General features: G+C 39.7%; 1 protein-coding gene across 1 annotated transcript in view; it reads left to right on the forward strand.

The window, feature by feature from the left end:
• Positions 1-14,312, forward strand: part of LOC144591176 (uncharacterized) — a gene marked incomplete at its 3' end in the record, with an annotated part of 65,289 nt that overhangs the window by 26,161 nt on the left and 24,816 nt on the right. Inside the window, exons 7-9 of the mRNA XM_078395466.1 lie at positions 2,012-2,121; positions 3,021-3,582; positions 7,255-7,392. Coding sequence (XP_078251592.1) covers positions 2,012-2,121; positions 3,021-3,582; positions 7,255-7,392 — 810 coding nt within the window. The remainder of the gene's footprint in view (positions 1-2,011; positions 2,122-3,020; positions 3,583-7,254; positions 7,393-14,312) is intronic.

Raw genomic sequence — 14,312 nt, forward strand, 5'->3', positions numbered from 1 at the left:
GTCATTTTTGTGTTTAATTTCATATTCATAATTTTATTATACACGTACAGCATATTGTTGGAATATTCTTGGGTATTATAATAAAGTCTTCAACCTGTTATGTCATTTTAAAAGTATAATAATCATGGGGAATATATTTAGCGACGTCTATATGGCACCAGTGTGAAACGGCCTTTAGTGGTCAGTGAACAGGAGCTGTACGTGACAAATTTTTATGTAGGGGTTCCCTGAGACATGAAAATTATTTTAAGGGTTCCGCAAGGGAAAAGAGGTTGAGAAACACTGGTATAGAGTATAGAAGTTGGAGGGTCATGTTGCAGTTATACAAGTGGTTGGTGAGGCGGCATTTAGGATATTGTTTGTGTTCAGTCCTGGACACCATGTTATAGGAAAGATGTTGTTGAGCTGGAAAGGGTGCAGAGAAGATTTACGATGATGTCAGGATTCAAGGGCCTGAGCTTTAGGGAAAGCTTGAGCAGGCTAGAACTCTATTCTTTGGACCGCAGGAGGATGAGTGGTGATCTTATAGAGGTTTATAAAGTCATGAGATTAATAGATCAGGTAGAGGCACAGAGTCTCTTGCCCTGAGTTGGGGAATCATGAACCAGAGGACATAGGTTTAAAGTGAGGGGGTAAAGATTTAATAGGAACTGGAAGGGTACATTTTTTCACACAGAGGATGATGGGTGCATGGAACGAGCTGCCGGAGGAAGTAGTTGAGGCGGGTAGTATCACAACGTTTAAGTAACATTTGGACAGGTACATAGATAAGACAGGTTTAGAAGGATATGGGCCAACTGCAGGCAGGTGGGACTAGTGTAGGTGGGATATGTTGGTCGGTGTGGACAGGTTGAGCCAAAGGGCCTGTTTCCACATTGTATGACTCTAATGATAAAATGTTCAAATTCTACTGGAATGCAGGATTTTCACATTTATTTTCACATTTTTCTAAATAATAATGAAAAATATTCTTAATATTGAATTTGGATGGTGCCTGTCATACAAAGACTCAGATAAAAGATTGTACATCTCACAGTCTTTGCAGGCTGCATGCATACCATTGTTAATAATATAGAAGATTCTTCAAACTTGCCATAATTATTTTCTTGTGTGGTTATGAAGCTGTAAATAATCACACTTCCTAATTTGCACATTTGTTTTAAGCGCAAGGTTACCTAGTTTAGATTTTATGAATGTTTCACATTCTTGCTCGGTGTACAAAAAATGCAATGGGAGCTCATTGGCTGGGTTTATCAGCCTTCTCTTTTGGTGAAAGAACTTCTGAAACATAATTGACATTTGTGGTAATGTCGTTATTCAAATATTTGAATTTTAGAGCTCATGTCTTGGGTATCTGAAAGCATCTATAAATGCCAGCCAGAAATGGGAATGCAAGAGTTGACCTAATTCTGTGGTAATCAATCTAAAGTGATGGTTTCATTGATCTTAATAAATATTAAGAATATTAAGATGCCATTAAACAAGATTGATTTCACTGAAATGATACTGATTAAAAATCACTGAGAGAATGTGTCTCAAAATAAACAATTTCAGTAACTAATTAGGGTTAGATTTCCATAAAATAATGAGGGATAATAAGCAGCGAAGGAAAATTCCCAAAGCAAGGTCTGTTATTTCTCTTGTTTCTGCTTTCCCCGCCACATATTCACCAGAATGATTGGTGATAATGAATGTTGGCACCCCTCCCTGGCATTAAACACAAATGGCACTTTACAGAGGAATACTGGGACAGATATATCCATAGCAACTTAATATGCAAAGTCCAGCTCCACAACAATGGAAACCTGTGATTAAGTTATCCCCGATCCCAAGGCGAAGGATGGCACACAATCAAATTATCAAACTTTCAAATAATGTTTCATGACATTTGCCATTCACTTCTCATCACTGAAATTTTATTAATTTTATTAATTGGCATGCTAAGCTGGATTCCTGAAATAGGGAATATTGCAGTCATTATGTTTAATATAAATGTTTTTTACTTTTACAGACCCAGGAAGGTTTGTTTACCCTTTCTGCAATGACTGCTGGTATTCGACGGAATTGGATGCAGGCATTAATGAAAAACATCCGTCCTTCAACAGCACCAGATGTTGCTAGGTAAGAATCTATTTGCATAGGTTCTATCATGTATTGTAGACATAAGGAACTGCAGATGCTGGAATCTTACACAGAACTCAAAGTGCTGGTGTAACTCAGGGCCAGGCAGCATCTGTGGAGGACACGAATAGCCAACTATTTGGATCGGGACACTTCTGACGTGCAGTGGGAGGGAGAAAGCTGGACAAAAGGTGGGGATGGGACAAAACCTGGCAAGGTTTAGTTTATGTACATGTGAGAAGGGGTCTTGATTGGCAGATGGGTGGACAAAGGCTAGAGAAGAAGAGACAAAAAGGGTATTGGAAACAAAAGGGTATTGATAGGAAAGGTTTGAAAGAGAACTGGGGTATGGGGCTGGCATAACGGAAGAATGGTTGTGCACTGGGGTCAGGAAAGAAGGAAGGGGAAGAAAAAAAATGATGGGATGGGGTGTACCTAAAATTGGGGAATTCAATGTTCATATCATTCGGTTGTAACCTACCCAAGCAGAATATGAAGCAGAATATCCAGTTTATCTGTGGCCTAATTCTGGCAATGGAGGAGGCACTGGACAGAAAAGTCGGTATGGGAATGATTCAGGAGAGTTAAAATAATTAGTAACCTGGAGATCCAACAGGCCTTGGACCAAGCACAAGTCTTTGGCAAAACAATCATATAGTCTCGGCTTGGTCTCGCCGATGATGAATCCAATTATTGTGTTTTATATTGTGAAATTTTATGCTTATATGCTGTTCATTTTGAGAGATATTTGCAAATTTTGTACAGATGTGATCCCGCCTGCTTTTGTAGTGCTTCAGCTTTCTTCCTACCTCTCCATTTAAGCTGTGCCATTAACAGAATTATTTACATGTTCCTTTTCGACGTGTTAAAGCATTTCATTTTTCTTTTTCTTTTATCAGTTTGCCAGAAGAACAGTGTGCTGTGATGCTTCCAGATACAACCCAGCATTATGATAGCAAATCAGGTTCTCCATCATCTGAAACATCTTCTGTGGATAAAGAGACAGGGCAGCGAAAAAGCCGTGCACGTGAAAGGAGGAGAGAGGGAAGATCAAAAACCTTTGATTGGGCAGAATTCAGGCCAATTGCACAAACATTGGCACAGGAAAGAGCAGCAAAGTCAGATTTATATGACAGCAATTCGGACAGACTTGGTTCGCCTCCAACAGATCTGAACGAATGGGAACGGACTAAACGGCGTGAGGAACGGAGAAAAAGATACGAGGCTGTGTCTGGGTCAGCGGGTTCAAGTTCAGGTGATGCAAGCAAGATAGAATTTGAAACAGCCAGTTCCTCACCACCACTGGATCGGAAGCAGAGGGTGCACAATGAAATTGAAGAGCACTGGCAACAGGTAGAACGGACACCTATCCGGGAAGAAAGGCGGGTTCCCCTGGCAACAGTGTTTCCAAGTTCACAGATGTCACAGATTGATAAGCTGCTGGAAGCCCATACAAAAGAGGTAATAAAAATGTATATTATTCCCTTAAAATGCATGGGTGGTTAGTTTCTAAATACAACATTTTACATTCACATTCTCTTTACACTCAAGCAACAATATATATGGTCGCCAGTAGTATGACAAAGAACTGGAATCAAAGGAATGAAGTGTTTGAGGCAGGAGACGCCAAGCGGCTGATTTCCAGTGGAAGTTAGCAGGTGGCGGAATGTGGGTTTCACAGCCTGAGAATATTAAATGACAAGTATTACATCAGTGGGAGCCAACATAAAATTGATACGGGTAGACACAAGATGCTGGAGTAACTCAGCGGGTCAGCCAGCATCTCTGGAGCGAAGGAATAGGTTGGAGAGAAGGAGTGATTGACGTTTCGAGTCGAGACCCTTCTTCAGTCTGATGTCAGGGGAGGGGGCGGGACAAAGATAGAATATATCATATATATCATATCATATCATATATATACAGCCGGAAACAGGCCTTTTCGGCCCACCAAGTCCGTGCCGCCCAGTGATCTCCGTACATTAACACTATCCTACACCCACTAGGGACAATTTTTACATTTACCCAGCCAATTAACCTACATACCTGTACGTCTTTGGAGTGTGGGAGGAAACCAAAGATCTCGGAGAAAACCCACGCAGGTCACGGGGAGAACGTACAAACTCCTTACAGTGCAGCACCCGTAGTCAGGATCGAACCTGACTCTCGGAGACAGTAAGACTAGTGAAAGAACCGGGAAGTAGGGGTGGAGTCCTCAGCAGAGGCATCACCTTTGTTCCCCTCCGCCCCCACCTCAACGAGTTCCGGGTCCGCCACGATGTTGAGGTCTTTTTCCGTCGCCTCTGCGCCTTTTCAATGGGAAGGAGTCCTCACCACCCAGTCTCCAACAGAACCCCTCCTCTTGGACTCCCCTAGATGGCCCTCTACCTTCTTTGGACCATTTCATTTCCAACCTCCGGCTGGACATCAACCACCTCAAATTTTCCACTCCCCTTACTCACTCTAACCTCACCACCCCTGAACGTACAGCCCTCCACTCACTCTGCAGCAACCCCGGCTGGATAATCAAACCCGCCGACAAAGGAGGTGCCGTGGTAGTCTGGCGCGTGACTGAGGCCAGGCGACAACTCTCAGACACCTCTTCCTATTTATCCTTGGACCACGATCCCACAGACGAACACAGCCCCCTCCCCTGACATCAGTCTGAAGAAGGGTTTCAACCTGAAATGTCGCCCATTCCTTCTCTCCAACCCATTCCTTTGCTTCAGAGATGCTGCCTGACCCGCTGAGTTACTCCAGCATTTTGTGTCTACCTTCGATTTAAACCAGCATCTGCAGTTCTTTCCTACACATAAATTGATACGGTCTGGATAAAAGATTATTGGGATTTAGTAGAGATTAGATTACAGGTGGCAGAGTCCTGGATGATCTTTGGTTTACATGTGGTCAAAGATGGGAGGTAACCCAATAGGTCTTTGAAATAATTGATTCCATTGATTACAATGGTGCAATGATTCCCTGAGTTGGGACCAAGACAAATAATTTCTATAGATCCTTACGGCATTGAAGAAATAATTTTGGCTCATCAAGTCTGTGAAGTCTCAGAGAGTAATTTCGTTCGCAGGTAATTTTCTTTGTAACCCATTCTCTCCACATTCCCATCAAATCCTAGCCAGATTCGACAACTCACCTACACACTAGGGGAAATTTATAGTGGCCAGATAACTTGCTATCCTGCACATTTTGGGGATTCAGGAGGAAACCAGTGAAATGAAGGAAATGTTACACAGACAACATCAGAAGTCTGGATTAAACTCAGTCATTGGATAAACACAAAATGATGGAGTAACTCAGCAGTTTAGACAGCTTCTCTGGGGAAAATGGATAGGTGATGTTTCAAGTCTGGACTCTTATTCAAATACTTGAATACAGCACCCTCCATAATGTTTGGGACAAAGACCCATCATTTATTTATTTGCCTCTGTACTCCACAATTTGAGATTTGTAATAGAAAAAAATCACATTTGAAGTGCACATTCTCAGATTTTATTAAAGGCCAGTTTTATATATTTTGGTTTCACCATATAGAAATTACAGCAGTGTTTATACATCGTCCCCCCATTTCAGGGCACCATAACGTTTGGGACACAAGACTTCACATGTGTTTATAATTGCTCAGGTGTGTTTAAATGCCTCCTTAATGCAGGTATAATGCACCCAGTCCTTTCTCCAGTCTTTCCATCACCTTTGAAAACTTTTATTGTTGTTTATCAACATGAGGACCAAGTTGTGCCAATGAAAGTCTAAGAATCCATTATGAGACTGAGAAACAAGAATAAAACTTAACCTTAGGCTTACCAAAATCAACTGCTTGGAACATCATTAAGAAGAAAGGGAGCACTGGTGAACTTACGAATCGCAAAGGGACTGGCAGGCCAAGGAAGACCTCCACAGCTGATGACAGAAGAATTCTCTCTGTAATAAAGAAAAATCCCCAAACACCTGTCCGACAGATCAGAAACATTCTTCAGGAGTCAGGTGTGGATTTGTCAATGTCCGAACTATACCACTATCCCAAGAAGACTTCATGAACAGAAATACAGAAGACTTCATGAACAGAAATGCAAAAAACACTGGTTACCCGCAAAAATAGGATGACCAGGTTACAGTTTGCCAAGAAGTACTTAAAAGAGCAACCACAGTTCTGGAAAAAGGTCGTGGACAGATGAGACGAAGATTAACATATCAGTGATGGCAAGAACAATGTATGGAGGAGAGAAGGAACTGCACAAGATCCAAAGCATACCACCTCATCTGCGAAACACGGTGTTGGGGGTGTTATGACCTGGGCATGTATGGCTGCTGAAGGTACTGGCTCAGTTATCTTCATTGATGAAACAACTGCTGATGGTAGTAACATAATGAATTCTGATGTGTTATAGACACATCCTATCTGCTCAAGTTCAAACAAATGCCTCAAAACTCATTGGCCGGCAGTTCATTCTACAGCAAGACAATGATCCCAAACATACTGCTAAAGTTACAAAGGAGTTTGTCAAAACTAAAAAATGGTAAATTCTTGAGCGGCCAAGTCAATCACCCGATCTGAATGCAATTGAGCATGCCTTTTATATGGTAAAGAGAAAACTGAAGAGGACTAGCCCCCCAAAACAAGCATAAGCAAAAGATGGCTGCAATACAGGCCTGGCAGAGCATCACCAGAGAAGACACCCAGCAACTGGTGATGTCCATGAATCGCAGACCTCAAGCAGTCATTGCATGCAAAGGAAATGCAACAAAATAGTAAACATGACTACTTTCATTTACATGACATTGCTGTGTCCCAAACATTATGGTGCCCTGAAATGTATAAATACTGCTGTAATTTCTACATGGTGAAACCAAAATGTATAAAAATGGTCTTTATTAAAATCTGACAATGTGCACTTTAACCACATGTGTTTTTTTCTATTACAAATCTTAAATTGTGGAGTATTGAGGCAAATAAATAAATGATGGGTCTTTGTCCCAAACATTATGGAGGGCATTGTATATCAGTCTATATCACTGTGTCTATATTACCAGAGCCTTAACTGCAGCTAAATCCTTGGAAATGTGTAAAATATTACTGAAGACTTCTTTACTTCTATAAGCTATGATTCATTGTTTCCACAGCTTGAAGAATTGAAAATCCAGTTGGACCATTGCAAACAGGAATTGGTAGAGTCTCAAAAGTACAAAGTGGAGCTGGAAGCCCAGTTGAAGACTAGCTTAGAACGCGAGCAGCAGGTCCGTTCTGGTTATGTCTCCCAGGTAAGAGAAAACAATTATTGTTCTATACAGGCATGTCCCCCTTTTGACATGTAGAAACCGCTACCCTCCCTTACGATCCCCTTGCATGTTTTGTGAACTGACAACTTAACAGATTTTTTTTAATGCATGGACCTGCATGAAACATGAAGAATCATTGGTGCTTTTATACCATTATTAGCAGTTTATAATGTTAAAGGAGCATATAGCAGCAGTAAAGTATCATGTGGAGGAGAAATAGAAGTATTTCAGTAGTCAATAAGTTTCAGAGATAAACAACCAAATAAAATCCTCGGCAATTAGAAATTAGTTTTCAGATGCAAAACTATCACTTATAACAAATAATGAATTGTATTCAAAACAAATTAAGTGCAAAATGTTGGAAATTATGCAGTTAGGTTAGGCAGCAGATTTTACATTCCATGTCAAACCCCTTTCAACAGAACTTGAAGTTTGTGAACAAAACATTTTTTGATGCCAAGCAGGAGGAAAGATGAGAACAGCAGAGTATGGTTTATGTGGCATAGTTTAGCAAGGTCTATGATAGGGAAGAATGATGATGGTGGAATCACAAAAGCGATGGTGGAGCACAAAGTGGGTGATAATGGGACAAGTAAACAAAAAAAGTGTAGAGTAGGTATAAATGGGAGTTACATAATTATCTGAAAGTTAATATTTTAATAAAACCTGCCGTGGTCGAAGTGTAAATTAAAAAAACACTAAAAATGCTGGAAATACTCAGCAGATCAAGCCGTGTATGTGGGAAACGAAACAGTGTTGCCGTTTAAAGTTCAAGATCCTTCGTCAAAATTGCAAAAAAGACACAAGAAGCTCAATAACCTGCAGAAAGGATATGGGAAGTCACAAAACGACACAATGTGCTGGAGTAAATTACAAGTCGTGCAGCATCTCTGGTGAACATGGATAGGTGACATCTCGGGTCGAGACCCTTCTTCACACTGAGAGGTCACCCTGGTTCCACCCTATCAGAGATATCTGAGCAAAGAAGATGTGCAAGTGAGTGACATAGGAGTGATGAGTGCCTGGAACATGTTGCCATGAGTGATGATGGAGACAGATATGATACTGGCACTTCAGAGGCTTTTGGATAGGCACATGGAAATGCAGGGAATGTAGGGCAGAGGAGATCATTTTAACTTGGCAACATGTTTGGCATGGACATTGTGGGCCGAAGGGCCTGTTCCTGTGCTGAACTAACCCAGGTTCAATGTACCCCTCCCCCACCCTTTTTTTTCATGTTTTTATTCTGACGAATTCTGTTTCTCAAATGTGACCAGACTTGTTGAGTGCTGCCAGCATTTTCTGTTTTTGTTTTGTTTGAAATTATTCTAATTTGAGTCCAAAGCCTATAATCTGCTTGTTTGATAGAGCGGCTGATCCTAGGGGCATTGCACTTCATTGGAAGTCAGGAAGTCAAGAATCCAGTTGAAGAGGAGGGTGCTGAGTACTAGGTCCAGGGGTTTGAAGATGAGTTTAGTTGGAATTATGGTGTTGACGGCAGAGCTATAGTCATAAATAGAAGGCTATCGTAGGAGTCCTTGATATCAGGATGAGTGTAGAGCCATTATCCTATTGCGGATGTAAGCAAATTGCTGAGAATCAAGACTATCTAGGAGGCTGAAGTCGATGTGCGACATGCCCAACCTCTCGAAGTGCTTCCTGTGACGGATATCAGAGCCGCCGGACGACAGTCATTAAGGCATGCTACATTGTTTTCTTTGGCACCGGGATGATAGTGGTGGTTTTACAGCAGGTGAGAATCAAAGATTGGCATAGGGAGAGATTAAAAAAATGTCTATAAATACTCCTGCTGCTTGGTCTGTGCAGGTTCTGAGGACGCGGCTAGGATCTCCATCTGGGCCTGTCGCACTGTGGGAGGCACTTCCCTCCCAGGAAGGCTGATCTGACATCAGTGACAATGGCCATGGGCACAGGTGTACCGAAGTATGTTGGGGCAGTTGATGCATTTCACCAGTATAAAAATGTTCAGATTTTTGTGAAGAAATTTAAATTTTGTTTAACAATATGCATAAAATAGTGCTAACCTTTGTAGCTGATGAAAAAGTCAGTAGTGACTGGGATCTTAAATCGAATAGTAGAACAACAGTTGACTTCCCAGTATTATTGCTGGAAAACAGCCTCTCGAATCCTATATCAGTTAGACCTAACATGGGATATGAGACCCATTTATTTTAATGGAAATACTCTTAGACAAGAGAATGTGAAGATGAGATTTTTTTAATTATGAGACTTTAACTTTGCAAGTTTTTTAATATGTTGTAAATATCTTTTTTTTCCCTTAATTTATATATATGTATATACATATCGTGTAGCTTACAATTATCTCTGAATATCTTTAAAAAACTATAAAAAGTCAGCTGAGCTTTGACACTCTCAAAATTCAAATCCCTCTTTTGCCTTCTCTCAAAGAATGTCAGATGTTCAATGGTCTTTTTACCCTTTATGAAATGTAAATCCAGTTTCACATTCACCTATGCATCTGGAATTAGCAAACTTTTTGACTATTGTTTGACTATTGTATCATCACTCAATACTCAATGGGAACAACTTGCATTTTTTATAACAGTTTTAATATCACTAAGCATCCCAAGGCACTTTACTGTAAAATTATATGGCTTGGTATCAGATTTTATTTTATATGGAGATATTGAGACATACTTTAAGGAACATGTTGAAGAAGCAAAGAGTTTCTGGTCTCAATAGTTAAAGTGCAGATTAAAGTGGTGGAGAAATTAGGATTATGCAGGAGACTAGAACTGGTGGACTATGGTTATCCTGGAGAATTGGAAGTCTCGATGACATTACAGAAATGAAGATGGCAAGGCAATAGAAGAATTTGATGAAGAGAATTTTACCTTTGTGTTGATTAATTGTAGGAATTTGGACTGATATGGGGTGAAATATGCAGTCTTCGTGATGGTGCAAAATTAGGTTGAGAATCCACCACAGGATTACATATGAAGCCAAAGTTACATGTCAGTGTCAGAGAACGGAAACAGCCGCTTTAGCCCAATCAAAATGCCCCATCTAAGCTAGTCCCATTTATCTATGTTTGGTCCATATCCCTCTAAACCTTTCCTATCCTATACCTGTCCAGATTTATTTGAAATATTGTTATTGTACCTGCCTCAACTACTTCCTCTGGCAGCTCATTCCATCTACCCACCATCCTCTAAAACAGAGGAGTATATTTGAAGACCTTGCCCATCGCCTGTGGCGCCACATAGATAACCACTTTGGTTTCTATGGGGCTCTGTTCTCTTTAGTTCCCCTTTTTCTCTTCGTTGACGTAAATTATCTTTAGATTCCCCTTAATCATATCTCCTAATGTAATCTGCTGTCCTCATTTTGCCCTCCTGACACCTCAGTCCCCTAAACCCCTCCGGGGAAACACTTGATCCCAGCTGTCTATACCTGATTAATGCCTGCTTCTTTCTCCAATCCAGTGCTTCGATTTCTCTCTTCATCATGGTTCCTTACTCCTACCTGCCTTGAACATGTGGTCATGTTCAATCACAGACAGCTTTGATTTGGTAACTTGGTGATTACAAAAGTGGAAGCAGTAAAAGTTGGTTTCATGTTGTGAATATTTAGCAGGGGAGGCTATCTTTTCAGCTTTTTCAGGGTGTTGAGCAATGAAATTTGGCATTTTGCACACTATTGAAAAAGTTGTGGTGAATTAGAGGTTCATAAAAGATCAGAGATGTTTTGTACTGTAAGGTAATGTGTGTAGATACTCGTGTGTATGGGTTTGATTCCAACAACAATGTGTACATGGAAAAAGAAGACATTTTGGTGGTAGAGTGTTTATTTTTCATATGTAATGGATATGAATGGGAACAATGAAAGGTATTGGGGAAGTGAAGGAGGAATAGTTTTTGGAAGAAAGCAGAAGTAATGGCACAGGAAGGGAAAGAGAAGTGATTGAACATGATTTTTGGTTATGACTGGTATTAATGCAGGAGTAGAAACCCGATTGGAGGAATGGGAGTTCCAAGGGACGTGGGCTTAGAAATAACACTGCATGCAGCAATTTGCAGAGGAAATGGAGTTTGAAAATGGAGTGGTAATTTTGAAAGCACAAGGGTGATTATGAATTGATAATGGCAGGCTTAAAAATAAGAACCAACAAATTGGGATAGCACATTTGACCTATCCAGTCCATCAGTTTTTTTGTATAAATGATAAAGTCAATCTAATTCCCTTGTTCTTTTCCAATGCATTAAAAAAAATCTACAAGTATTGATTCATTTCCCTGATATCGCTATGAATGAACCCGCATTCAGGTGGCGAATTCCACATCGATAAGTTAATTGGGTCATCATTTTTTTTCCTGATGCCCTCTTTGATTCTTTCAGCTGTCACCTTAAATCTATAAACTTGCATGCTTTATTCTTCTGCCATAGCAACTATTTCTCCTTCTTTATGCAGACCCAAACCCTTTGTAACCCACTACGTTCCATTCTCCAGGCACTATCTCCATTTGTTTGAGGCTGAAATAGGTCATTTGAAATTATTCTCTAAAGCCCTCTACATACATCAAAAAGTCCAGACAGCAAAATTGGATGCAATTGTGCAATTAATACATATTACTTTAAAGATGTTAACATAGTCTCGTAATAATTTTTCCAGTGAACTTGGTAAATTTAAAGGAAGCATAAAGCTAGGACTTCATTGAGATGGCAGGGAGCATTGTAAATATCACCTGGTGAACCAGATGCTCAACCATGAGTATTTCTGAAATGTAGGATAGCGAATTATTGGAAATTTACTTAGTTTAATCCTGAGGTTTCTGTTCGTACACTCACTTTAGAATTATCCCTTTAAGATGTTATTGACTGTTCTTCTTCCTATCAAAATGCATAATTTCAAACTTTTCTCTGTTAAATTTCACCTGCTGCATATCCTTTCATTCTACCAGACCATGCCCCCCTGGTCTTCACTATTATGCTCCTGACAATTTACTAAACCTAAAGTTCTCATCTCATCTATAATTTTTGAAATTGTGACCCATACTCCCAATACTCAAATAACAAAATCACTCGAAAACAAAGTTGTATACTTGCCTGGAGAGCAACTGTTTGCCAGCTCTATTACTTCTAGCCCTGAACACAATTTTGTATCCATGTTGTCACTAACTCTTTCATTCCAATGCTTAGATTTTGCTAATAGATGTATTATGTCACACTTTACCCATTGCCTTCCGAATGGTCACAAATATATCATCGTCATTATAGTTAAAATCAGTTAAACTCAATTTGCTACCTGTGTTGGTTTTCTTTATTCATTCTCGTTTGCAGTGGACTATTAATGTTGTCCTTAATCAAAGTTTCTCACAGTTTTCCACCACTGAAGTGAGACTAGCTGACCTGCAATTGGTGGGTTTATCCTTGTATCCTTTTTCACCAAGAGACAAATATGTGCAATTCTCACTCCTGCATTTAACCAAGATTTTAAGATTGGTATAGTACCATTGCAATGTTGATGTATACTTCCAATAACCTCTCTGATGCAAGTTATCGACTGATTTATCAACTTTATGTATAATCACTTTCATCTCTACTACCTTTATAGAAATAGAAAGTGCATATTTCACCTTGCCTTTTGCTTTCATGGTGGTTATCTTGGTCTCTAATAAACGAGAGCTCTCTTATCAATAGATTACTGTGTATAAAATACAAAAAAAAAATCTTGGATCCATTTTATATCTAATCTAATTTTCTTTCTGTGCCTTAAACATCTTCAAGAACTGCTCATAATTTGATTACAGTATTGCTTTAAACTTTTCATTACAATTTACCTCAGTCTGGTTGACTTCAAATCTATAATACTGGCCCTTCTCCAATTAAGTGTTTTACTTTGAAGTGTTCCTTTTTCTTTTCCATTGATCATTGTGATTTGAACTTCACGCTGACACTTGAATGAGATCCAACCCCTTTCCTCGTTGAGCTAGAATGTACTAATAAATAAATTCCCCTGAATACACCAGAAATTCTTCCTATTCTTTGCCTTCTATGGTATTATTGTGCAGGCCCCTCAAAAATGGATAGGATATCAAAGATAAAATAATGGAAGCTTGTCAGAAAGCTGAAGTGGTAATCAGATGCCGTTTTAATCTATATGTGGACTAGAAAAATGACATTCTTAATGTTTTTAGGGTTAGTTTCCTCAGAACAATATGTTGTTAAGCATACCAGAGACATAGGTCAAAATGGTAGGATTGTTTAATAACCTAATAGTAGAAGCACCATGGCTAGCAACAATCATGGTTTGAATTTTTAATTTAGTTTAGTCAGGGTGGAAAGGGTCCAGCAATGGTATTTTAATCTAAAAAGAACAATTCTGAGAGTATGAAGCAGACTGAACTGACAAATTTATATCTGGCAGACATTTGAGGGGATCTTTCCAAAAAGGAATATGTAGGATCCAGAGCTAGAATTCCAAGGCTGGAGGGATCCACAATTTATAGTCAACTAAAAGTTTAAAGGTGGTATCAAACGTAAAGAAGAAAATAGTTGTGCAAAGATGGATGGCCAGCTAGAAGATGGGATAGAATATAATAAAATACAAAGAATGCAAAATGATTAATAAGGAAGAATTGGAATACAAAACAAAATCCTTCTAAAGAACATACTTTTAAAAAGGAGATGAGGAATTTAGCCATAGCATGGTGAATATGTGGTATTCATTGCCACAGACGGCTGTGGAGGCCAAGTCACTTGGTATTTTTAAAGCAGAGACTGGCAGGTTCTTGATTAGTAAGGGTGTCAAAGGTTATAGGGAGATGGCAGGAGAATGGCGTTGAGAGGGAAGGATAGCTCAGCCAAGACTGAATGGCAGAGTAGACTTGATGGGCCGAATGGCCAATTTCTGCTCCTGAC

The sequence above is a fragment of the Rhinoraja longicauda genome, unplaced genomic scaffold, assembly GCF_053455715.1.
Source record: "Rhinoraja longicauda isolate Sanriku21f unplaced genomic scaffold, sRhiLon1.1 Scf000634, whole genome shotgun sequence".
NCBI lineage: Eukaryota > Metazoa > Chordata > Chondrichthyes > Rajiformes > Arhynchobatidae > Rhinoraja > Rhinoraja longicauda.